This window comes from Thunnus maccoyii, chromosome 24 (assembly GCF_910596095.1).
Source record: "Thunnus maccoyii chromosome 24, fThuMac1.1, whole genome shotgun sequence".
In the NCBI taxonomy this organism is placed as follows: Eukaryota; Metazoa; Chordata; class Actinopteri; order Scombriformes; family Scombridae; genus Thunnus; species Thunnus maccoyii.
Window position 1 is genome coordinate 17,608,597 of NC_056556.1, and position 25,954 is coordinate 17,634,550.

Consider the following 25,954-nt stretch of genomic DNA (forward strand, 5'->3'; position numbering starts at 1 on the left):
ATTATGTACGCATGAGCTACACTTTTATAGGGTCCAATAATCTGTGATATTACAGTCAAGGGAAGTGAATGAATGATACACATGATATGCAAGACAAAAAAGAGAATCAAGTGTACTCACATGACAAAAATAAAATCTAATTTTAAAAATTGACCTTATACAAATAACGTGCACACTCAACAGTGAAGTGGATACAAGGATAGTACTGGAAGTGTTATCATATTGTTCATTAAAGTTATTTCTTTCAGTGTGTTTATAACAAAATGGACAATGAATGAACAAATAAATGTAAAAATCCCCTTTAGATATGTTTTAAGACATACAGTTTAAAATACTGTAATTTAATAATTATTTGTGTTTAGTAGTTTTTCAACAAACTGAGTTAAAAATACGTTTCCTCTTTAATGCTACTTGATTCTTCTACTCTGATACAGTTCAAAACAAAATATTGTACTTTTTACTATTTGACAGCTTTAGTTACTGGGTACTTTTCTGGACACCTACATTTTTCATTAAATACCATATGATGAGTTCTATAAATTGCACTGCATTTTTAAAGATTAAACTTGAGTTTCCAGTCTTTTTCAGATTCAATCAGAGTGTATTTGGGGCTCCTTCTCATGTGTCGGATGTCTATGAGTTATTAACAGTTCCACCAAAAAGAGATTCCCCTCTAAACTTACCTCCAAAGAAAACTCACCTCCTTTATTTCACAAAAAATAAAGATTAGTGAAAATTCTAAATGAATCTAAATTTGTGTTGCAGAATTTAGTTTTCTGTCTTTCCTATCAGAATAATCATCTCATAACCCATCAGATTTATCTGATAGTAATTAAAACTAGCTTCACCTCGACCAGCTAGAGCAGTAACATGCTGTACACACCGATTCATACTAATTAAACATATTTCATATATCAGTCAGAGGGACACAGTGAAGTGACGGCTTAGTGAAGGCTTAGCAAACAGTCAGTTAATACACAGGTCAAAAAAACCCACATCACCCAAATAGCAACCCAAAACAATGAGTCCATTATCAAAATAGTTGGCGGTTAATTTTCTGTTGATCAACTAATTGATTAATTGACTGATGGCTGAAGCTCTATGAGCAACACATAGTTTTGTGTGGATATATAAATAGATGAATATACAATGTGTTATCTTTTTCATTTTTGTTCATGTGATTGTTTAGTTTTGCTTTCGGCTTCACATGTCAGCACTTCCTAAATGTCTTCACAGTGTCAATATTACTGTAATCAATAGACAGATTTCAGGTTTTGATTCATAACTTCCAAATACATTTCTTGTGATTGCAATCTTTTAACACAGTTTTTTATTGTGTTTTTAACAACTGAAACTTGTAAAACACAACTTTCCACATGAGAGGCCATACAGTATAGTAAAAGTATAATATTTTGAATTAAACATGTGTAATACAATAATGTCTTATGACATTAAAAATGTACAAATGTACAATACACAAAAGAATCCAACCAACAGAGAAAAATTAAGCAACAATAAATCTTAAAAAAGTTATTGCAATTTAATTTAATTTCCACTGTATAACACTATTTGACAGACATTAGACCTGTTTAAGTACTATTTAGGCTGAGATCAAGAGCACACAAAACCCATCAATAATCTGGCTCATTCTCTCCTTTCACCACTAGATGTCGACACAACTGTTTCCTGCCAGATTTAAGTTGATGTGCAACATTGCTTATTCACTTTTAAAGATTATATTCATTTCTCTGTTTTTTTATATTAAATATCGTTTTACGTTGTACACTTTTATTTATGCTTTTGTCTTTGTGATTAATTTATTTTATATTTTCTCCAATACTCCCTGTACTGCTATATGTATCGTACTGTTTGTTATTGTTGTTAATAAAGTTTTTTTTTTTTTAAAGACGCCAACCCGGAAGTTTTTACAGGTCACGTGACTGTAGTTCTCAGCGTGCAGTTGGGTTTATTTGAACACAGCAGAGCAGCAGCTAGTGTCTATCTATGATGCATTCTGCCCCTCTGGACAGATAATAAACGTGTTGTCAGAGATGTCTGGTTTCAGCGCTGAGCTCATCGACTATCTGGAGGGCAGAATAACTTTTGAGGAGTTTGACAAGAGGAGAGACGAGCGGAAAGCTAAGGTGAGTCTCTAGTTACAGTTTAAGTTGGGGTAAATGGATGTCTTAGCTATCTAGCAGACGCGGTAAACTTACATTTAGTTTCAGTGTAACTATTAGACTGTGACGTCTGCTCGGTAATGTGCATTTCTGCTTCGGTCACATGAAGCTGATATTTTCAGCTCTCTGTTCTCTCAGGAGCCCTCTCAGGAGTCAGAGGTGTCAGCTGAAGATGTGGAGGAGGATGCTCAACCTTCCACCTCTGCACATGGACCGGCGAAAATCGGTAAACTGCCGTCTGTCTGACACTGCATGCGGATTTTATGTGTCTGCTGTGCTGATGAAGGGTGTCGATTTGATTTCAGAAGTGGGAGGACACTATGAAGTCAGAGGGTCTTCAAAACTAAAACAAAACAAACATTCATATCAATCTGTCAACCAAGAAACGACAATGAAATTACTTTCTTTAATAGACATTTTGTCATGTTACAGTAGAAGTTCTGTCTCATCAGCTTTATGTGCAGCATCACAACACTTCCTTGTACACACAGGAACTGCTTGAATCATCCAATCAGAGGACCACAGAAATGAGTTTTACTGATGAGCACCTTGAACTAACCCCAAGCATACCTGTTACCATCTAGATAAGTCAGCAACAAGCAATTGAAAAGACTAGAAAAATACAAAATACAAAATGACACAATGGTGACAATACCAATAAACATCCATATAACCCCAAAACTCTCCAAAGCTCAAGAATAGAAAATAACGAGTGAATCAAGAGCAGAAGTGCTTATATATCAGAAATTTTACAATGTTATCAAACATATTGCTTTAAAAACCATATGAAAAATCAAAATACAGCTCAACAGGGAAACACTGTCCAAGGAAACATAAAGAGGGAATTTGATGCTAAAAAGACTGTAAATGTGTCAGATATCCACTTGATATGACTAACTCAGACTGATGAAGCCTCATATAAGCTTCAGATCAACTTTGAAATGCATTTTTGCACTAAATGACTGTGTGGACACACTGTGGATTTTGACCCCCATCACTTACATTGAAAGCACATTTTAAGGGGATCTTTTAATAGCCAGTATGAACAGGAGGAATGATTACAGTGAGGAAAACCTCTTTCATTGTTCATATGAACATCTGACTGCTGTTTCAAGACACACTTGAAAAATTGTAAACTTGTCCTTAAATCAATTAATCAAGAAAATAGCTGGCAGGAGTTATTCATACTGCAAATAGTCATTAGTTGTAGCCCCAAAACCCAGAAACCCAGGGCAAAAGTGTCACTGTGTGCTCCTAATGCTTACTACTGTGAGTGCACTGTAATAATACTCTTTTTCACCAATGTAATAGTAGGAAAAGCACAGGTGTTACTAATGTTTTCTGTGGAAAAGAACTGTTGAAGGCAACAGCTGGACAGTCAGAAGACATTTTAATTTTAGTAGAAACCTAAACTAGACTTGACCTCATTAACGTGACAGAACTTTGTTTGTTTGGAGAAAACAAGTGTCAGAATTGGTATGATGACATGAAAACACTGTTGATGTGTTTCTTGACACGACTCTCCTCTCCCTCAGAGGAGGGAGTCAGCCCAGGGGTCCATCTGGCTTTCGCCTCCATGCTGGGAGAAACCCAAGACCCACTGTCTTCACAAGAAGAGGAGGAGGAGGAAGAGGAGGACAGCTTGAGCTATGTTGACGATGAAAACGACGAGGATTACAAGGTGGAGGAGGACGAGGAGAAGGCGGGAAAGGCAAAGGCGGAGGTGGCAGAGAAGAGAAAGAGGGGAGGTGGGGGAGGAGAGAAAGAAGAGCAGGAGGCGGAGGACATGACGGTGGGGGACGTGTTTGCACTGGAGATGGAGCTGAACCGAGAAAACAAGAAGATGATGAAGGTGAGGAGGGAACAGGGACAGTTTCTAGGTGTTATTCCAAGGATAAGGTTACAATCGAGGGTGTATTTTTTAGACATCTTTTTTACAGACAGTATCTTGACTCAACAACATCCACTGACTTTCTTTATAACAAATGTAGTAAATTTAAACATGGTCAAAGAAATGCTGTTAAAACACAATAAGACATGCGGCTTATTTAAAAAAACTCACTTTTAAACTACAAGTTAAAGTCCTCTCTTATTTTCTGGAGTTTTCCTCAACTCAGAGTTAACAAACTAAACCTGCTTTCTGAACAGACCCCAGCTCTTTATGTGTTTGTTTATGACTCTGTGTGTGTGTGTGTGTGTGTGTGTGTTAATGACTGTGTGCTGTCAGGAACGGCGTAACCGTAGCAAGCTGCCCCGGGCTCTGAGAGGCCTGATGGGAGAGGCCAACATCCGTTACGCGAGAGGAGAGAAAGAGGACGCCATCATGATGTGTATGGAGATCATACGACAGGGTACGACACAACCTGTGTGTGTTCTCACGTTTATCTCACAGACCTCCTGGTGTTGATTTAGTCTTATGACAAAAATGCATATTAGTTTTTGTCTTTAGTTTTTTATGTCTTCTAAACATTTTTAGGCTACATCTGTCGCCATCTTTGTTGTGTACAGTTACCATGGTTACAGGTTAGTGTAACAGGCAGTGTATACTTGTTGACACACACAGTGTCCATGTGCTCTGCAGTAATACAAGGGAATGACTCTACTTATGGTTTAATGTTTACCATGTTCATCTTAGTTTAGCATGTTAGCATCTAATCTACAGACTCCATTTAGGTCTGAAAACGTGTGATGAATGAATCTCTCCTCTCTCCTCCAGCTCCTCTGGCCTATGAGCCTTTCTCCACATTGGCTATGATCTACGAGGATGATGAGGACATGGACAAAGCACTGCAATTCGGTCTGATCGCTGCCCACCTGAACCCCTCAGACTGTGAGGAGTGGATCAGACTGGCAGAAATGTCTCTGGAGCAGGACAACATCCGGCAGGCCATCGTCTGCTACACCAAGGGTCAGTCTGACAGTCTGTTCATTTAAAATGAGTTTTAATTGCAAAAACAGCACAAACTGCATTAGAAAGCATCTGGTCCAAGATGCATTTCGGAAAGAAACATCTAATCACAGAGTTTAAAACTCTGTTACGATTTTACAGTCTCCATTATTTTCCGATGAATTCAGCAACTTTGGTGCTGTACTTTTTTCCCAAATGCAAAGACAGAGTGTTTTGAATTCTCTAGTACTTTGACACACTCGCCATGCAAAACTGACAAAGTAACAGAAACAAAGTTGAAATAATTAAAACTGATCTCCATAACATAATAGGATTGTTACATTATACAACAGAGTCCTGTGTTTCTATGTTCAGTAAAATTGAGGAACATTAAATTGATTTGAAATCAAAAATGTAGAATGGAAATACAGAATGAAGAAAATCCTAACTTCTAAGTTTGATGGTTATTGGGAAATGTGGCCCAGTTCTAGTATTGACATTGAATGTATGGAAAAAGGCAATAACATACTGTAAAATCTATATCAATGATAGTTCAAGGTTCAAGATGTTGACATGCAGTTACTCTCCCACAGCCATCAAGTACGACCCCACCAACGTACGCTACCTGTGGGAGCGCTCCAGCCTCCACATGCGTGTGGGTGAGCACAAACAGTGCATGGACGGCTACCGCAAGATCCTCTCACTGCTGCCACTGGAGGACGGAGAGCACTTCATGCAGCTCTCCAAGGACATGGCCAAGTACAGGACACACACTGACTCATAGAGAGATTGTAACAGCCAGCATATACTGTACATCATACTGCTCCCATCTATGTGTTCATTTAAGATGCTTTAGAAAGAAAAAACTGTAAAAAGCAGTATTTTGTCATAAAGATGTCCTCACTGATGATATTAGACACAAAGACAAGGATTGTTTCTTTAAAAAGCCAGCTATATGTTTTTAAACCAAACATCAGATATTGGATTGTCTCCATAAGAACTCATATTTGCCTGTCTGCATCTATGTGTGTGTGTCCTGTTTAGGAGTTACTATGAGAGTAATGACTTACCCTCAGCACTGGGTGTGATAGAGGATGCTCTGGCGCGACACCCCAACCTGGTCAGTGATGATGTCATCAACATGGCAGCTGAGCTCTATATCGCCAACCGCCAGTACAACAAGGCCTTGCAGGTATACCTTTGTTTGTGTGTGTGTGTGTGTGTGTGTGTGTGTGTGTGTGTGTGTGTGTGTGTGTGTGTGTGTGTGTGTGTGTGTGTGTGTACACAGTGAAATCTTACTTGTGTCATTAAGAGAGAGCAGAGAAATGTGGTGTCTTAATGAATGCATACTCTACATGTGTGTGTTTTCTCAGGTCTTGGTCCAGTTTGCAGGTGTAGTTTTGGTCGGGGCTGAACCCAAATCAGACTCCGTAGTTCTGCCGAAAGAAGAGACAGAGGCAGAGACGACGACTGAGGAGGAGACGAATGTTGAAAAAGAAGTTGAAAAGAAGAATGAAGAAGGTGCAAAGTCAAAGACTGTAGAGGAAATAGCAGCAGAGGAGAACGGTAAGTTGCTGTTTGCAACAAAAAAACCCATCAGATATTTCTTCTAATCTTTAACCTTAATATGGCCTTTTTTCAATATTATCTTGACATATTGTTACTAACATTATTCTGTTTTCATCCTACTTCTGCAGTTTCATGAGAAGTAGAAATGCTAATATGAGGGAAATATTGATGTTTTGAAGGCCCTGTGTGGCCTGTATCACAAAGTGACATAAATGGGTGAATCAGTAATCTTTGGACTCATTTTAAGTTTTCTGGTATCCCGGAGCTGACTCACTCGTGTAGATCACCATGGTAACCTATGCTGAACAGCTAACCTGTGTGGGAGTAGGTTCAGTTTAGAAGATCACATCAAAGCGTGTCAACTGACCATCAGCTTACTGGAAAAATTAAGTCATCATTCCTACAATAAAATGACAAATAATGAAGAACATTAAAGACATTTTTATTCAGTGGAATCACTTGCGTGTTTGCTACAGTAAATCAGAGATGGTATAAACAATGTGTATGCATCTATGAGCCACTTTGGGACTTATAACAAAGTTACATAACTTACCAAACTAACACACTAACAAATGACGGTTATAGCTGCAGTTTAATTGCGCAAGAGTTTCTTTCATTCCTTTCACGATTCTGTCAGTGTAGAAATATTTTACACTCTTATTCCACCACTGCAGCTCAGGATAACATGTGGCAACTTTGAGAGTGTTAAATGTGATGAGATGAGAAACAATAAGATGATAATTATTGTTATTTGTAATTGTTGTATACTGTGTGTGACAGTAATGAAACATTTCTAATAGATGGAGCTTATCAGATCAAATCTGGCACAAGCTATCTGTAGAAACAGTCTTAATTTACTGTTAACTGAATAAGTGTCACTTCTTCATAACAGTTTGTTCATCATGATACAAACAAGACTGAGAATCTACAGTCAGTCTACAAAACCAGACTAAATTGAACTTGCTTTGTGATACAGGCCTCTGTTATGTAGTAGCCAGTATACTGATAGTAGCCAAAATAACTGTAGCTAGTTTGATGATGTTGGCTGTCTTTATCATGGCCAACCACTCAGGGGCTGAAAATACTCTGGGGTGTAATGAATTTGTCATTTTTATTGCCTTGAGGGATGTGTTGGAAGTGGAAGTCTTTATTAAACCCAAGACACATTAGACTTGAAAACACAGCTGCTCATTCATTAGAAAATGATAAAACTCCTTTAGAAACCCTATTGCTGGGATGACATGTTGACATTTTGAACTGAAGTCAGCAGCCAAAAGAAATTTGTTTTGTTCTGCTGTGTCTGTGTTGCATTGTGTATCTGTCTCTAATGTGTCAGCACTAGATAAGCGAGTCAAATTAATTGTGCACAGACTGTACAAAGTGCAAGAAAATGACTATTATTCTCCAGTTACAAAATTAGCTTGTGCCAGCAGACATGTCTCTCCTCTTTAGTGTGCAGTCAGACTTCACTGTGGATTTCAAGTTGAGAAAAAGGTTCTTTTTAAATTATGTCTGTTCTTTACTGAGCAAGAAAATATGAATTAAATCTGTTGTCATTCTTTAAAGAAACATACAGCCAAATACAGCTTTGTTTTTGAACTTTCGGGTGTATTTTATTCACACATCAAGGAACATGGCAGAATTTTCTCAACATGCAGAAGAGTTTTTTTATGTTTATCTTATACACAAGCAATGCAAAGTACCTTACAACACACACACACACAAACCAGCAAGCAGGCTGTTCCAGCATAAACACTGGATTCTGGATTCTTTGCCAGATTTAAATTGTAAATTTGTAATAAAATGTTTATCCAGTGTCCTTCTGATGTTGATAAATTTGAAATTGGAAGCATGTTGGATATGGTATATTTAGGGGCCAGACCTTTAAGTGCTTTGTTGACCAGGAGGAAAATCTTGAAATCATATCTTTAAAGCATATAAGGATTGAACAGAAGGGGTCCGGGAATGGAGCCTTGTGGGACTCCATACAGTCCATCTCATCTACTAGAGATGAAATGATCAGTTCATTAAAATGTTGTGGTCGACAAGTGTGTAAAGCTGAGCTCTGATTGAGCAGAACAAGTGCAGAAACATTTTTGGCATTGGTTCTTTTTTTAATGGGTCAGTAATAATCTTTAATGAATGACGTGCCAGTCTTGAGACAACAGTTTATTGTGGCAAGTATATAATTTGCTAAATGGAAAAACAGATTTTAAAAAAGGTTAAAAAAAAACCCTGAAAAATACCAAAATTGAAGTCACATAATTTCCAAAAGGTCCACAGTAATTTGTTGTGTTATTGTGAAAATGTAGCTTGTCCTAACAATCTTCATGCCTTATCTGTGAATTTCCTCAAAACTCCCACACTACCTTCCTTCCCAACAGAAACTATAATAGACACAGTTGTTATTTTTGGAGCATAATAATGGTTACTGAGGATGTGTGTGTGTGTGTGTGTGTGTGTGTGTCTCCAGGTGAAATTAAGGATGTACAGGTACCAGACAGCGTCCCAGTGGACCTGAAGGCCAAGCTCATTGTCTGCCTCATACACCTGCATGTCAACACGCCCCTGGAGGTAACCAGGATGCGCAAAGTTTTCACAACAAGATGAGACAATTATAATTAAGCTAAGAATCATCACCTCTTGTAATGAGTTTTCACTTTGTGGAGGCTGAAAATGGCAATATGTATCAGTCCTCATCACTCTGTACTACCCATTCACAGGGCCTCGTGTCGTCGCTGACTGAGCAGAATCCAGAGGAGATTGGTGACTTGTACCTGGATGTAGGTGAAGCCTTCCTGGAGCAGGGCGAGTACATGTCTGCTCTGCCTCTGTTGTCTGCCCTTGTCATATCCGACAAGTACAACCTGGCTGTCGTCTGGCTCCGACATGCAGGTAGGACAACATAGTGATTAAAATATCTTAATTAACAATTGAGACTAAAATTGAATTCTCCTCACTGTTGGTGTATTGAAATACAAACTATGATACTGCTGCTATTCTACTTTTTTTTTTTTTTTCAATTAAGGGTAAACCAAGTCCACATAGCATTGATTATCAACAGGTTAGCGATATAAGACTTCCGTCTCTTTACAACATTCATTATTTAGGAAGAACCATCATGCTGAGAAGTTTGATACACTTTCCAAGTGTATCAGTTAGCTTTAAAAAAAGCTAATGCAGGACTAAAAGGTCAGATTTAGATGTGTCATGTCATGAGTCCAGTTGTAGTGATGCTGAATGACCAGACCTCACAAAACTTACAGCAACAGGTAGCCCTGTAACCTCAGCACAGTGTGTTACCTTGGAGGTGGGATCATGACACCGGGTAATGTAGGGAGTGCTCACAGATAGGACTTAGTAATGGCTAATGACATCAGCTTCCCAACTATTTTTAGTGTCTGCAAAAACATTCTTTCTTTTTGGTAATTATCATTTTCACCAGATAAAAACATAAGTCAAAACAAATGCCAAGGCTATATGTATGTACTGATTTTGTAGCAAGAAGGAATTAAAATTTTTAGTAAAACTTGGCTTTAAAAGCTCCATCTAGATAGCTTAAACATTTCAAAGGAAACAGTAAAAGTGTAAATGTGAACCACAGTCTTGTTCAGACAGACTGGGAAGTTGTGACTAGAATTTCCTCTTAAATGAGAGGTGAATCTTCAGGAGCATGCGTCCAAAAGACCAGTAAAAAAAATTCTAAATTGTGTGAAACTGAGCAGCTAAGGTGCAAGACAGGATTTGGACTAACCCTTCAGTTTGCCTCTGACTAGAGAAAATAACAATCACTGTTACATAAACTCTCCTTGCCCTCATCACTTGTCCCTCACAGAATGTCTGAAGGCGCTGGGCCACATGGAGGCAGCAGCAGATAGCTTCACTAAGGTGGTGGAGATGGCTCCGCAGCACCTGGAGGCCCGGCTCTCCCTGGCCACCCTGCAGCAGCAGCTGGGCCGGCCAGAGTGCGCCCTCAAGGCCCTAGAGTCCATGTATGACAGTGACACACTGGCACAAGACTCATCAGCCGCACAAAAGGCAAGGGCCTGTGTTTTTGTCTGGGTTAGCAGGAGTCAAACATCTCACATTATCTAAACCCAAGTTCTTAATAGGCCTTTTACAGTATTCCCACTGATCATGGAATTTCTGGAATATTAGGGATTTTTAAGAGGAAAAGTTTCTTTGTCTCTTTTCAGGAATATATCACACTTCTCAGCTTCCCTCCAACAATAACCAACAATAACAGGTCTTTTTCCTAGTTGTCATAGTGGGAAAAGCAAAGGTGTTACTAGTATCAATGGCTTTGTTCTATTCAAGTGTCCCAGCAAGCCATGACAGTGTGACAGTGAGCCAGCATGCACCATACTAGGACCCTGAAACTGAAGAAGCTAAATGGAATTAAGCCGTCATTACCTTGATTATTTATCTACATCTGAGCTTTTCCTACTGCGACATGTCAAAATGACTTTCCCTGAAAAACGCCTGTGACACTTGTACACCTATTTATGGAAGTCCATTTATACCAAGAGAAGAAAAGAAAAAACATGAATACTTAACCTTGATAAAATAAAAATACTAATGGTAAGCCAAAATTATGAGATACTAAATCCAAATTTCTAATATCAGAATTGTGATTTAGTGTGTCATAATTTTGGCTAAGTACACGTATTTTTATGATGCATAACTTAACATATTTTTTTTTCTTCTCCTGGCAAGAATATGCTTCCCTACATACATGATTAATAGAGTTCTAACTCTAACTTTAGCCCTGATGTTTTAATGTCCACGGTCTTGTACCTTTGACATTTTATCAAAGAACCAGATATTTTCTAACACAACTGTTAATATTTCATACTGATTTAATCGGGGGAGTTTAATGTTGACGCCTTAGAGGTGCACCAACTCTGAGTCACGTAACATTGTGGGGAATATGGGGAACATGTGGGGAAAAAGCGTCCCCACAGACAACTTCAGAGCATCTGAAATAGCTGTTCCCACTCTTCGACTCTATATTGAACAATTCAAAACCTGAACTGAGCTCTACCTTTGTGTAGGTTTTTGATAAGGTGGCCATATATATTTATATTTTTGTGTGTGTGTGTTTGTATACTCACATCTGTATGCACTGTGGTTGTAGGAGTTAAAGCTGCTGCTGCATCGTTCCACACTGCTGAAGACTCAGGGACAAATACAGCACTACCTGGATGCTATGATCACTATGATCTCAATGCTGCTCAAGGTAACAGACAAACACACTCACATGCTCTTCTTTCCTGTCTCAATAGGGCCTTTCATTAACTGCATGTAGACCTTGTACAGACAAATTGTAGCGAGAAATCAAATTGTTACACAGAAAAAGGTAAAACTGACATGATGCAACTGAATGACTGTCACTGGAATATGCAGCATCACAGTAAAGATAGAAAAACAAAAATATATTTTTTCTAACATGCGCATGTTTCCCTGTGTCTGACAAATGATCCACATATGTGTGTCTAAGGTGGCCATGCAGCGTGCTAAAGTGTGTGTGCGCTCTGTAAGTGTGTCGGGTGAGAATCACCTGAGGCTGGTGAAGGCTAAAGACATGCTGCCGGAGATCGCTGACCAGGAAGCTGCCTATCTGGACAACACTGGTATGTAGTGTGTGTGTGTGTGTGTGTGTGTGGGTGTGTGGGTGTGCGGTGTTCATACCTGGTAACCTGGCTAATGGACAGAGGCTGGTATAGAGAGCCTGCAGTTGGCAGGAGCAGCAACAAGCAGAACAGTTGGCGAGATATTGTTCACTGTCAGCATTTATTAGCAGTTGCCATATGTGGAGAAAGAGCTGTTAAACGCACCTATAAAGGACCATATTCTAAGCTTTACATGTTATAGCTTATGAAAATACAAATATATACTTGCATTATTGCAGCCAATATTCTAAAGCTTACCATATGTTTTCAGATTGATTTCTGTGGTTGCCAGTAGAGTTACTGCAGTATGGAAATTGACTCGCAGCTAAAATCTGATCTGCATTTAAAAGCCATCTTTATAGGCAGTTATACCTGGAAGACAAACAATAATAAACATGTGGAGTGTAGATGGTAAAGTTTTTGTTGCTATGAGATCATCTTTTCTCAGCTGGAGTTCCTCATACCTGAGAACCACATGTAGTTTCTTTGGACAACTTTCAGCCAAGTGAATTCTATAAATAATAACAGGTAAATAATCTACCTGTAGTGTATAAACCTACTCTAATTTGAAATGAGTTAATTGTTTCAGTTCAGGTGCATACAGCCTATACTTGATGCAAGTACATTTCATACATTTTAGTGTTTCAAATGACCCATTATTTATTGATATGTTTATTGGTCCCATTGCTTTGATAACAGTTAGACGCTAGTTGATTTTATGTCTTTTTTTTGCCCGTAGTATCCCACATTAAATGCAGATCTCTCCTTTATTTTGTCATATAGTTTATTATGAGGCAGTCCTCATAATAAACTCCTTATTCACCAGCAGATTGAAGTGCTTTCTCAGTGACCTGCATATTCATATATAACATACAGTACAACAACATTTTTAATCATACCTGTAAGAAAAAAAGACGTAACTTGTTATCTGTAAATTTGCATAGAAGTTCATATTAGCAGGTTTGGGCTTACAGGGGAACTCCACTGATTTTCCACATCCGTGTGTGTTTCCAGATGTTGAGGAGTACTACTGCATATTTGAAAAAAGTTGTAAAAAGCCTTTTGTGTCTCTAGAGGGAGCTGTGTGAAATCTGATAAATTGTCTCAAGCGGTGTCACTTGAGTCAACGCCAGTTAGGGCTGAAGACTACAAGTTTGAAAATAACAAATATCCAGGGGTGTGGAGTTAGAAAGAAGTGAGGTCAGCAGACCTCTGTAGCCTGCTCCTCATCTCTGCTGGAGGCTAACAGCTCCAGGCTACATTAGCCACTAGCATAACACACCCAATTGTCCAAACCAAACTATTAGTGGCTGAGTTGCATTGTGGGTAATGTAGGCGTCAGGTCAGAGTTGGATTGTTCAATTCCCATTCCATTAAGGTAGAAAAGCTCTAAATAATTTCAGTTAATTTGCCATAAAATAAGGATATAAATAAGGATTTTGTGCTGTTTTCCTCTGCTCACTGGTTTTGGAAAAAGTCTACTAAATCAACTGGCACCTCTGGTACCAGTAACAGCTAACAGCTGTTTAAATAAATTGAAACAAAATAGCATCTCAGGCTAATGCAGTAGGTATGTAACGCAAACAGGAAAATAACTCCATGTAAAATCTCACTGTGATGGATTACATGCCCCAAACAAGATATGCTAAGCAATTCAGAAAGCAGGTAAAACTAATTTTTATTATGATACTATGATATTGTACAGTAGTAATCAAGATACTGATGCTTTACTGATGGCATACAGTTCTAATACATGATACGTAATTCTGTCCCTGTGTTCAGGTAAAACAAACGTCCTGTCCAGAGAGGACTGGTGGCAGCTGCTGGTGACCTGCCTGCTCACACTGTGCGAGGCGCAGCGCTACAAGGAGGCCGAGCTGCTGGTGGAGTCTGCTATGGAGTTCTACTCCTTCTACGACAACAAGCCCAGGAGGAAGGAGCTGGAGTTCTTCGGCCTGTCTGCAACCATCCTGGACCGCAACCACTACAAGGCCTACAACTACATCAGGTACACTAAGATGTACAACTCCACTAGGTGCAGAGCTTATTATTTTTTGACAGTTGTTGAAAAGTAAAATATAAATCATCTGCTGTCTGTTTCTCTGTGCTCAACAGACTGATGCTGATGGAAAATGTGGATCGGTCTCAGCTTTGGAATATTTTCAACCAGGTGACTATACATTTGTGTGCAAAAATAAACCTTATCATATTATCATAAAGCAACAAGTCAAAAAAAGAAATTCATTGCCCTCCTATTACGTAATATACCACATCAAGGCTCTCAAGATACAACACCATCTCTGTTCCTGTACATGTGCCTGTTCGTGTGAACGTAAATGAACATCTTTTTTTTTTTTTCCCCCTCAGCTGACGATAACCTCCCAGCACCAGCGTCACCACCGCTTCTGTCTACGTCTGCTGTTAAAACATCCTGACAACCACGCCCTGTGTGTCCTCTGCGGACACAACGCCATGGTGTCAGGAAGCTTCAAACACGCTCTGGGTACAAAACATACACAGACTACTATTACTATGTTTTAACTAAATAGGAACGAATGGTTTGATTTGTTGGAGCATCCTTCTCGGGACATTCAGGTTTGTTCACTGTGTTCTTGTTTTTCTGACAACACAGCTTGATGTTGTGTGTTCTAGCAGCTGATACTCTGTAGTATGTGTGTATGGAGTTTGTTTTCACATTCATCTGCTGAAAGGGGAATGTTTTTCTGTGCTCATCTTAAATCTCAGTGTACCTACAATCATTATTTGTGACATCATAACTAGTTTGGAGACAATCGTGGTCCAGTATGCAATTTTGATGTGGGAACTTGAAGCCTCCAGCGCAAACACAACTGAATCTTGAGACATCTTGTGTCCAGCAGTTAAAGGATAGATTCAGAGAATTTTGTTCTAAACACACTGTAACTTTGGTAGATAAAGACTTGATTTAGCTAACTCATGATGCTGAAGCCTCATATTGATTTCCGCAAAATTTTGGAATGCATTTTTGCACATGACGTGCAGTCGTGTTCTGAGGAAATAGCTTCAGGGTCAGTGTGGAGAGTGGGAATTGTTACAGCAACAAAGACCCAATGCCATGTACATATTGGCATGCCAGTATTGTATTAAGACAGACTCAGAAAAACCTGAACCTATCTGTTAAATCTATCGTAGTCAGTTATTATGAATAATTCATACTCTAAGCTGCCTAAATGGTAAGTGCATATTCACAGATTCTGGATTTTTCACACACAAGCTATCTTCCTTCATCCTTTAAAAGACTTGAGAGTTTTGTGTTTTTTGGAAAAGGGCCAAAAAGTGCAACGAGTGGACACAGGAGCACATTACTATTGATGAGGAAGTAAAGATAGATTTTTAGAAAGCAAGGGCAAAACAAGAATGTAGAGTATGTAGCAGTTAGGCTGGTGCCTGCTTACATCTATCACATGTAGGGTCCATATCTGGTTTCGTCTATCGTCTGAAACACATTTTCTAACATCTTGTGTGTCTTCAGGCCAGTATGTTCAGGCCTTCAAGACTCACCCCAACAACCCACTCCACAGCCTGTGTGTGGGTCTCACCTTCTTCCACATGGCGTCTCAGAAGTATGTAGCCAAACGACATACACTGGTGCTGCAGGTACAGTGTGTGTATGGTTACTCTCTCATTTAGCTTTTTAATTACATACCCTAGTCTGTTTTTCTTAAATAATCGTTTTTTGTGTTTTCAGGGTTTCTCCTTCTTGTGGCGGTACGTGGAGCTGCGAGGAGAATGTCAGGAGAGCATGTACAACCTGGGCAGAGCGTTGCACCAGATGGGCCTCACACATTTGGCCATACATTATTACCAGAAGGCACTTACGCTGCCTGCACAGAAACTGGAGGTGGGTAATCACATAACACAACAGACCAGATCACTGGGTGTGTTTGGGAGCTCAGCCTGCTGTATTGTAATCACTTTAAATTTAGAAACACCTCCCTCACTTTTATTTAGGACATAGATAAATGGACCTACATCCAAAACTCTTTCTCTTGCCAGTTTTGCGGTAGACCTCAATAATAGCAGCCTTGTGAGATTTTTTCCTCTTTTTGTCCGTCACTGTCTCCACCTCCTCCTCTCCTCATCCCTGCAGGGTATCGCTGATGATCAGGTGGATCTGAGGAGGGAGATCGCCTTCAATCTCTCCCTCATCTACCAGGCCAGCGGGAACGTGGAGATGGCCCGCCAGCTCATCAACACACACTGCATCGTTTGAAAATGCATCTTTGCCAGTGTTGCTAATTTTGAGTTTGAGACTCAGATTCAGTTTGAATGTTTTTACTGTGCAATAATTGCACCCTAAAAATATAAGGGACTACATCTAACAATAATGTAACAATAAATACATACATAAATAAATAGTTTGATTAACAAATAAATTAATACATAAATAAAAGCTGAAATGAATACAAACATAGGTAAATGTAAAAATACATGTTGGTAATTAGTAAAGGAATAAATGTCTTTCCTGTATTTATAAATCTGTAAATCTACATTTATATCTGTAGTTTTGCATTTATATTTTTATCTCTAATTTTATTTATTTATGTATGTTAAGGAAGTCAATGATACTAACTTGACTGTGAAGCGTGGTTAGCCACAGGAACGATTTAAATCTATTACTTTTACCCTGCTTTTACCAACATGTATGTATAATTTATTTACTTATATATGTATTAATTTAAGCTTTTATTTATGTATTATTTTACTTGTTAATTTAATTATTGTTTTATCTATGTATTTATTTCAGCAGTTACATTCTAAGGCATAAAGACAGTACAGTTTTTGTAAATGAAACTTTTTCAGTCTAGTATGTTTGTATGTATATATGTATATTTTTAATAATAAAAAATAAGTTTGATGTTTTCTGATGTGATTTTTTTTACCCCCACAGTAATGACACAAAGATGGATGAACAGACTTCTTTTGTTGTTGCAGGGATTAAGGCGTTGGGATTATTTGCCTCCATTTTTCCTATCCTAACCGTCTGCTTGCATCATCTTTCCTCCCCGGGTCAGTGCACTGCATCTAGGCCAGATCATCTCAAGCATTTTCATGTCACAAACCTCCAAATAGACGCCTCCACTCCCCCTTTTGGATGAGATTTAATCTCTGGATGCCCTTAAACTGCATCACTGTCTACATATGAAACCTGTGATTAAAACAGTAATCCTTTTATGCCCTCTAATTCAGCAAATAAATCAGATTTTAATTTTCCCAGTGACTTGTTGGAGCTTCTTTAGCGACCCCCTGGAGGCCCCCGAACCTGAGGTTAGACACGTGATGTACAAATGATGGGGTAGGAGGTGTTAAATCAGTTATTTTGATTCTGAGCTCGGTCAATGTGGACTCCCACAATGAGGTCTGGGTTCATAAAAAAGTTCCTAACCAGCACTTTTAATAGAAATAAGCTGTTTTAATCAGAATGTTGTTGGTTTAGCTTGACTCCAGCATGGCAGAGTGGAAGCACAACGGGAATAAAGTGTGTGAAGCAGCGGAAACGGGGAGGCGGATGTGAGGGTTCTGCCAAATAAATAAGATATGAACGCGTTTTTCTACCCAGCCTGGCAACACCACGGAGAAGTCAACGACGCGGCGGAGAGAAAGAGATGGCAACCATGATTTGGGAATAAATACTGGGCGACGTTTATCTGCAAACGAAGGTTTCGCTTTGACCGGAGGTTGGACTACCGAGAGGCAGCGGGGCTGCGCCCGGCTCTGGAGCACCGGATCCCGCTTGGACGCCGATGAAGGGTCGGTGGTGCCTGGGCCGTGTGGGTATGGAGGTCCGTCGTCCATGATTAAGCGACTTGTTCGGGGCATGTTGAAGCGGATATACACGTTTAAATCACTAAAGCGAAGGTAAGTGAGGTGTCTCAGCTGTATATGTATTATTAGACAGACATGTTTATTTTTGTATACCAGGGGGCTTCTTTGATGTGGTTCTGGCAGCAAGATTTGATGCCATCTAGCCATTAATTGACGTTTTCTATAAGCGCAATGTATTTCATCACATTGTTTTTTACGCTCATCAATCTGTCTGCTGGCTGCCTCCGACTGGGCTGGTATTGTGAGCCGATGAAGTCATGCTTTGATGTGTTTCACTGACAGCAACAGTGACAAATAAAGGCCTAATAGAAACCACAACAAAGCCAAAAGAAAATCTTTATCCCAGCAGCGTCAAGTGTTGCTGTCAAAATGAAAAGAGGCTTTAGCCAAAAAGGGAAAAGCCAACAGAGATTTGCACCTGCACACACACGCACTAACACACACACACACTGTCACAGAATGTGAGTAAATCAGACCCAAAGCTGTAATGTGCTCACACAAGCAGATCAATCCCAGAATAACAGGACGGCTCATCTCCTCATATTTCCTCCCTAACAGTTTCATCTGGGATCTGACCCTGATTATATTCTGTATATAATCAGCCACAGTGTAGGCTGAGGTTACATTTCCCATCAGACTGATTGGCAGGTCATCTGTGTGCTTCATTGTGTTTGTCTGAAATCTGTGGTTAACAATGAAGATGTGGTTTTCATGCACCAGTATTTCACTTGCAGATGTGTGAAAAAAAACTCATCTGATCTGTCTATACTAAAAAAAAAAAAAAGGTTTTATTTTGAAGTGGATATGAAGTGTTCTCACTGCAGCATCCCTCAGTGTATGAAAAAGAAGAAGGTTCATGCAGGATGGATATCATTTATCTTTTTTCCTTAAGGCATTAGAGCTGGTAGGGTTTCCTCATCTTGCTCAAGGACACTTCAGCAGGATCAGTGTCTAGTAGAAGTAGCGTTCATATACTGGCTGCACCACTATGCTGCCTCTTGGTACTACACTCAAATACCCAAATACAAGGGAGATTCTCTAGTGTATAAAGCCTATTTTTGACTACTAGGTCTATTGACCTGACATTTGACACCACTTTTCTATCAGTGCACCCAGCCTGCTTTTACTTTAATTAAACCTCCTGTTCTGATCTACATCCTAAAAGACTTTTTCTCATTTGCTCTTGGATAAAACGAGCATTCATATTGTTTGAACAAACACATTCTCTCATATGCTACATTATCAGAAGGTGAAAACCTCTATTAGGCACTGACACATGAATATGAGGTTGATGTTATATCTTTAATAGTCAGTTACTATGAATAATCTATACTCTGACCAACAGTATTTTGCAGTGTGGCTACAACAGAGAAATATTTCCTGTTTTTGATACAAAACCTTGTAGATATATTACCTTACTGTCAGACATGGACATTGTTCTACCCACAGGAAGTGACAAATCAAATTTAAAGGGGTACTCCAGCAGTTTAGTATGAAACTTCTGTAAAGTTGAGGGACTCAGAAAAAGCAGATTAAATAAAAGAATGGCCAAAAGGGAAACAGTCCCAAGCTCCAAAAAACACTTGGGACGCTTGGGAATGCACCTCAGCAGTCTCTTTCAGTAAACCCTGCCTACCTGGTAAATTCTTCACTCGTAACACAGGCTCTCTTTACAAGATATGAAAAGTTCAATCCAAGATAACTGATGACATCACTATGACATTATTATGTTTATTTTCTTCCACCAGAGCTACAGAAGATAGTATGTTTATATAATGTTAAAATCTGTGTAGTGCCCCTTTAAAAAGGACTTGCAATCAAGAGTTTTTATTTTAAAAAAACAAACCCTAATACAGTAGAACCAGAGATATTGTTTTGCACCTACATTACCCACAATGCAACTAGACTGACTGCTGGATTGGAGATTTGGGTGTGTTATGCCAGTAGAGGCTAATGGACCCTGGAGCTGCTAGAGATGAGGAGTCTGCTACAGAGGTCTGTTAACCTCACTGCTGTCTAACTCCACATCCCCACATTTTTTTCATATTCAAACTTGTGGTCTTCAGCCCGAACCGACGCGGACTCAAGTGACATCACTTGAGGCAATTTATCTGATTTCACACAGCTCCCTCTGGAGCCATAAAAGGCTTTATACTACTTCGTTCATATGCAGCTTTTCCAACACCTGGAAACACATGCTGATGTGGGAATTAGGTGCACTTCCCCTTTAAGAGCAAAACATAGTATTACATTGTAGTGTTATTGTAGGAGAAAGGGTGGGGTTTTATTGTTTGTTTGTTGTTGTTTTGGCTGTTATGCTGGGTTTCAAAATGTTCTTGTCAAGTCAATTATTCTTTTTTACACTGTCTTTCTATCAATAAAATTGTTTAAATAATTAAAAAAACAAAAGTTGTCTGTCGTTACGTATGAAGCTACACTAAGCCGGTTAGCTTAGCATGAAAACCAGACACAGCAGGAAGCAGCTGGCCATTCTCTGTCCAAAGATAACAAAGTGTGTCTACCAGAACCTCTAAACCTTACCAACATGTTATATCTTGTTTGTTTAATCAGTGCATAAACTGAGGCATTAAAAAACAAATTTCGTGGTTTTATGTGGAGTTATGTGCTGGACTATTTCTTGGCTGGAAGCAGTGACTTCCTGGAGTTTCTTCTGAGCTAACCAGCTGCTGGTGGTAACTTCATCTTTAACAATAGATAGGAGACCTATCAGTCTTACCATCTAATTCTCGTCAAGGAAGCGAATAAGCATATTTCCCAAAATGTCGATCAATCCCTTTAACCCAAACTAAATAATCCTAACATAAACCTGGCTGTAACCTTTTGCTTTAGCCTCTGACCCGTAGTTTTTCTTTGGCATCAGTGAATAAAACGTCCTCAGCTGGTGGAGCGCTGTCATGTCTGTCTCTTTGGATTGGTCAGTTGGGTCCGCACAAGGTTAGAAGTGCAAGAATGCACTGAAACACAAACACACACACACAGAAACTGGCACAGAGGAATGTGATGGGTGTGTTGGGGACAGAAAGCTGTCGCCTCTGACGGGACCACCTCATTGTTCTGCAATCATGCTACAGCTATTTCAGGACTCTGTGTGTGTGTGTGTGTGTGTGTGTGTGCGTGCATACAGTATATGTGTGTGGTTGTGGTCCTAATTTAGAAATCTTGCTTCTGCACAACCCTATACAAGATATACAGAATACATTTTGTTATACAAACAGAAAAAAAGTAGTTCAAGGGACAGTTTGTGTTTTGCTCTCATGTCTGGCTGAGAGTCTCCCTGCAGGCAGAGAAGTGAACCACCCCAACATCACAACGTTATTTGGGCAAATAGGCCGAATTCCCGGCATCTCCTCAGGGACTGGGTCACTGCTTTCCACAGTAGCTCCACTTTTTAATTTTAATTAGGCTGATGAGAAGGCTCTATGTTTTTTTTTTTTTTTGAACATCTAAATCTTCCCTCGTTCTAAGCTCTGATACTTGCATAATTCAGTATTAGCTGCTCTCTCCTTCTTTTTCTATGCAGACACATAACCCAACTACTGAACACTCCTCCTGTCCCACAAACATTTTAGCTTTTTTACAGGAATGTGCATGCAACTCTCCCCATCATTCCTTTGTCTTAGCGTATGATGAGAATAGTAATCAAATACAGATTTAGGGCATATGTGCATTACGTACTGTACAGTGCAAACAGCCTGTCTGTGTAGCACCACTGCTGGCTGTATTGATGTCAGTTCCTGGGTCTGTTTTCACCAGGTTGTGTGTGTATATTTAGTTACAAAGTCTCACTATTTATAAATAACCTGCAGACTTGAAGCTGCTGCTGTAGAAAAGATTGGTCTGACTGTATCTCACACAGCTCAACACACAGCTGAGTGCGTTTAAACAGACTCTTCAGATATGGAAGCCCAAATTGACAAAATAGCAGAATGGGAGATTTTTAAAATAGAAAAAAAAAAAATTGCTAAATGACATCACAAGCTAATGTGTATATCTGAGATTAGAGCTGCAACAATTAGTTGATTAATTAATTAATTGCCAACTATTTTGAGTCATTTTTTAAAGGAGAAAATTTCTAGATTCTCCAAAATTCCAGCTTCCCAAATGTGAATTTTTAGTCGTCTATGACAGGATAAGACATTTGAGGACGTCATCTTGGGCTCTGGGAAACAGTGATTGACACCTTAAACCAAAAAAATCAACAAAATAATTGACTTTGAAAATAATCATTAGGTGCAGTCCTATCTATGATGTCATGACATCATGAGCTATAAATATTTTTTAAGCTGCTATCATCAATATACATCTAAATCTACCCCTGACATTAAAAAACCATTTCATGCAGGCTGTTGTAAAGACTGGAAATGAAGAATCATGAAAGAGGATCCAGATGATCACGCAATTCAATTTCATTTTATTTATATAGCGCCAAATCACAATAAAAGTCATCTCAGGGCACTTTTCACATAGAGCAGGTCTAGACTGTACTCTTTAATTTACAGAGACCCAAAATTCCCCCATGAGCAAGCACTTGGCGACAGAGGCAAGGAAAAATTCCCCTTTAACGGGAAGAAACCTCAACAGAACCCGGCTCTAGGTGGGCGGCCATCTGCCTTGACCAGTTGACTCTTGTAAATTCTTTTGAGAAAAAAGTAAATGAGAAGTTGTTTCTCAGAATGTTAGGTTGGGTCTAGACAGTTTTTGGCATGAGTGTCAGTTTCTCCTGACATGCATGCCTGTTAGTGTTCTACACGCCATATTCATTGGGATGTTTTGGATTTGGGGGCAAGATGCCAAAATCAGGAAGTGTACCTTTTTTAAAAATAATGTCCGGCCTAAGTGGGGAAGCTTCGCCACTGCAGGTACTCACCTAAAACATTCTAGCTTATGATCTCACACACCTAAATCAAAAGCCTGCAGAGATGACCACACACACAAACAGTCTTAGAGACAGTGGGGCAGTGATGAGTCAGCTCTGTGATGCAGTCTACACACTCCATCAATCCACTCACTGTCTCCTCTGTGTGTGTGTTTGTGAAAGCATTTATGTGTGGAGGGGTGACTTTGCTTGTGTATGTGTGTGTGTGTGTGTGTGTATGTGTGTGTGCTGATAGCTTGGCGCCAATGCCCCCTTCCCCACCAACCACCACCTCATCTTCCAGAGTGGAGCCTGCAGCCCCCTGAAGTACTACATGACTTTCTTCAAAAGGCAGGCGGGGGGGGGGGGGGGGGGCTGAGAAAGACTGTTGAGATCCCCAGATGGCAGATTTTCCCAGTTCTATGTTTAAATAGTAGCAGAGCATACAGATACAATGGATCATTATGTTACATGACATGTACGAGCGATTACAAGCTCCTGTTGTGGGTTTAATGGTGTCTTCTAACTGGACTCTTCCTTCCTTCCATCGTAGCTGAAATGTAATTAATTTAAAGATATAATTGCATTAGGGGTATTTATGTTGTGTTATGTCACGCTAATGTGAAACTGACATTTTTTTTCAGTGCAGTACCACATATCATACTGATTCCAGACTAAAAAATCCTATTTCAGTCAGTGCTAATTCTACATAAAAATTGAAGTAATGCAGCCTTTCTATATTTATAACATATTAAATATTATAAAAATCATATTACAGTCCAGTGGGAAGTATCATCCAGTGGGCAATCAGTCAATCTTAACGTTAGCAAGCTACACTAACTAGCTTCCACTTTGGACTTCTGGATTTTGGCCTGATGGACGCCAAAAATGCATTTAAAAGTTGATCTGAAGCTTATATGAGGCTTTTTAGCATCAATTCCCTCTTTGTGTTTCCTCAGACAGTGTTTCCCTGTTGAGCTGCGATGGAAGTATTGTAACAAAAAGAAGGACTTTGACACTAAAAACACTGTAACGTTGAAAGATATCTGGCTGAAGCTTCATATTAACTTAATAATAAACTTAATATATATTTTTGCACAGAAGCAGGACTGTGGATTTTGGCTCCCATCCCTTACATTGTAAGGTCATTATGAAGGGATCTTCTAATGGTCAGTATGAACAGGAGGAATGATTACAGCCAGAAAAACATATTTCAGTGATCATTTGGGTTCCTGACTGTTGTTTCAAGACAAATTTGAAAAATTGTGAACCCATCCTGTATATTATCACTCCTATTGTTTTTTGTCTTTTGTTGGGGATCGTCCAATTCTAAGTTTTGGAGCTACAGATAAAAACATGTTGCCATGGAGTCAATGTGAGTTAGCTGTGGTCTGTGTCTTTAGCCTGTATTTGTTTACATTCTGGCAAATTGTCACCATAAAAAGTCATGCAGCATTAACTCTTAGCACTTCCTGTGTGCACTGTGACCATGGACGTACAGATGATTATTACTGGATCACTGCGACACTGAAGAAAACTCAAAATATGATTATTATAAGGCAAGATCTGCAGTTATGAGGACCTTTTTGAACTTGATTTCAAAGCGTAAGTCATGCTGAATCTAACAAGACTCAACTCATTCATTTTTAAACATATTGTACTTGTTTTTTACACAGTTCTATGTAGTTTTCACCTGTTGGAGGGCCACATAGCTACGTGTAGAGAAAGAGAAAAAATAAACCAGCCATGAAAAAATAGAGATGAGCAGCGGTTTCTGTGGTCAGTGTTGCAGTTTCAGTTGATTATAACGGATGAGCTCTGCTGCGGACATGCTGCTGTATTTAGGTCGCGAGTTATAATTCTGAGAAGGAGTGTGCAGAAATGAGGGACAAAATCCACAGTCCTTGTTTTGCGCAGAAATACTAAAGTTTATCTGATGTTAATACGAGGCTTCAGCAGTCTGAGTTAGTCAAATCAAGTGAGGATGCACCAAAGTCATTTTAGTACAAAATTCCTTCCTCCGAGGACAGTGTTTCCTTGTTAAGCTGAAATGGATATCAGTATCTGCTCCAAGATGTCAGTTAACCACTACGATAGGAAACACCCACCCAGAAGCTTGACGCCAGTGTTACCAGATTAAGTTTTTTCTGTAAAAATCATTTTGGGCTGTTTGTTATCTTTTTCATTTTGTACCATTTGGGCGATTTCCCTCGTTGAAAAGTTGTAGATACAGTCTAGTGAATCAGCCTTTCCTCTCCTGCAGTTGATTGAGACTGACATGGCATAGAGTTCCTACAGGCTCAACAACAACAACACCAAATGTCATTTCAGTCATTACAACCAGGCTGAATCTTCTTCCCTATTCCAACGATTGTTCAATTACAAAGCCACAGCCCTGTGATAAAATCCTTTCATATATGTGATGATGGACAAAAAAAAATGTAATTACTTTTATGATCATTTGAAAGATTTGTCCAAAAACTGTTTTATCCTCTTAAACATACACACAATAACTGCAGTATCATTATAGTTCTCAGAGGATAATTCAGATTTTAGTTGCTGCATTGGGGAATGAATGTAATGCTTGGCACTTGCTGATACTTAAAGCAGTTCTGTATTAAGCCACTGGTGTGACCAGTGCAGAGTTTTATGTGCATGCCTAATGTGGAATGCTGAGCCGTATGACACAGGCTGACTGAGGTCAAAGGTCACCTCATTGAGTATGTGTGAGATGGGGAGGAGAGGGAGGACAGAGGAGGGAAGTTGGAGCGGTTAGAGATGGCGGGGTGGGTGGGGGGCAGCGGATGGGAAAGCAGGGGTTACGTCACAGGTCAGGTATTAATAACTCAGCCTCTAAGTTTAAATGCCAAATGTAAATTAAATTGGAGTGGAAAGCAGGAGAGAA

The 25,954-nt window shown here is 39.3% G+C and overlaps 1 protein-coding gene across 1 annotated transcript; it reads left to right on the top strand.

Moving 5' to 3' along the window:
• Positions 1-1,922: 1,922 nt before the first annotated feature.
• Positions 1,923-16,644, top strand: gtf3c3 (general transcription factor IIIC, polypeptide 3). The gene is made up of 19 exons (XM_042405395.1): positions 1,923-2,144; positions 2,319-2,406; positions 3,716-4,032; positions 4,408-4,531; positions 4,897-5,088; positions 5,661-5,826; positions 6,112-6,259; positions 6,441-6,633; positions 9,110-9,210; positions 9,360-9,531; positions 10,472-10,674; positions 11,774-11,875; positions 12,137-12,269; positions 14,091-14,316; positions 14,424-14,478; positions 14,676-14,811; positions 15,820-15,944; positions 16,036-16,188; positions 16,438-16,644. Exons 1-19 carry the CDS (start codon positions 2,052-2,054, stop codon positions 16,558-16,560), a joined length of 2,850 nt encoding a protein of 949 aa, XP_042261329.1. The 5' UTR covers positions 1,923-2,051; the 3' UTR covers positions 16,561-16,644.
• The last annotated feature ends 9,310 nt before the right edge of the window (positions 16,645-25,954 follow it).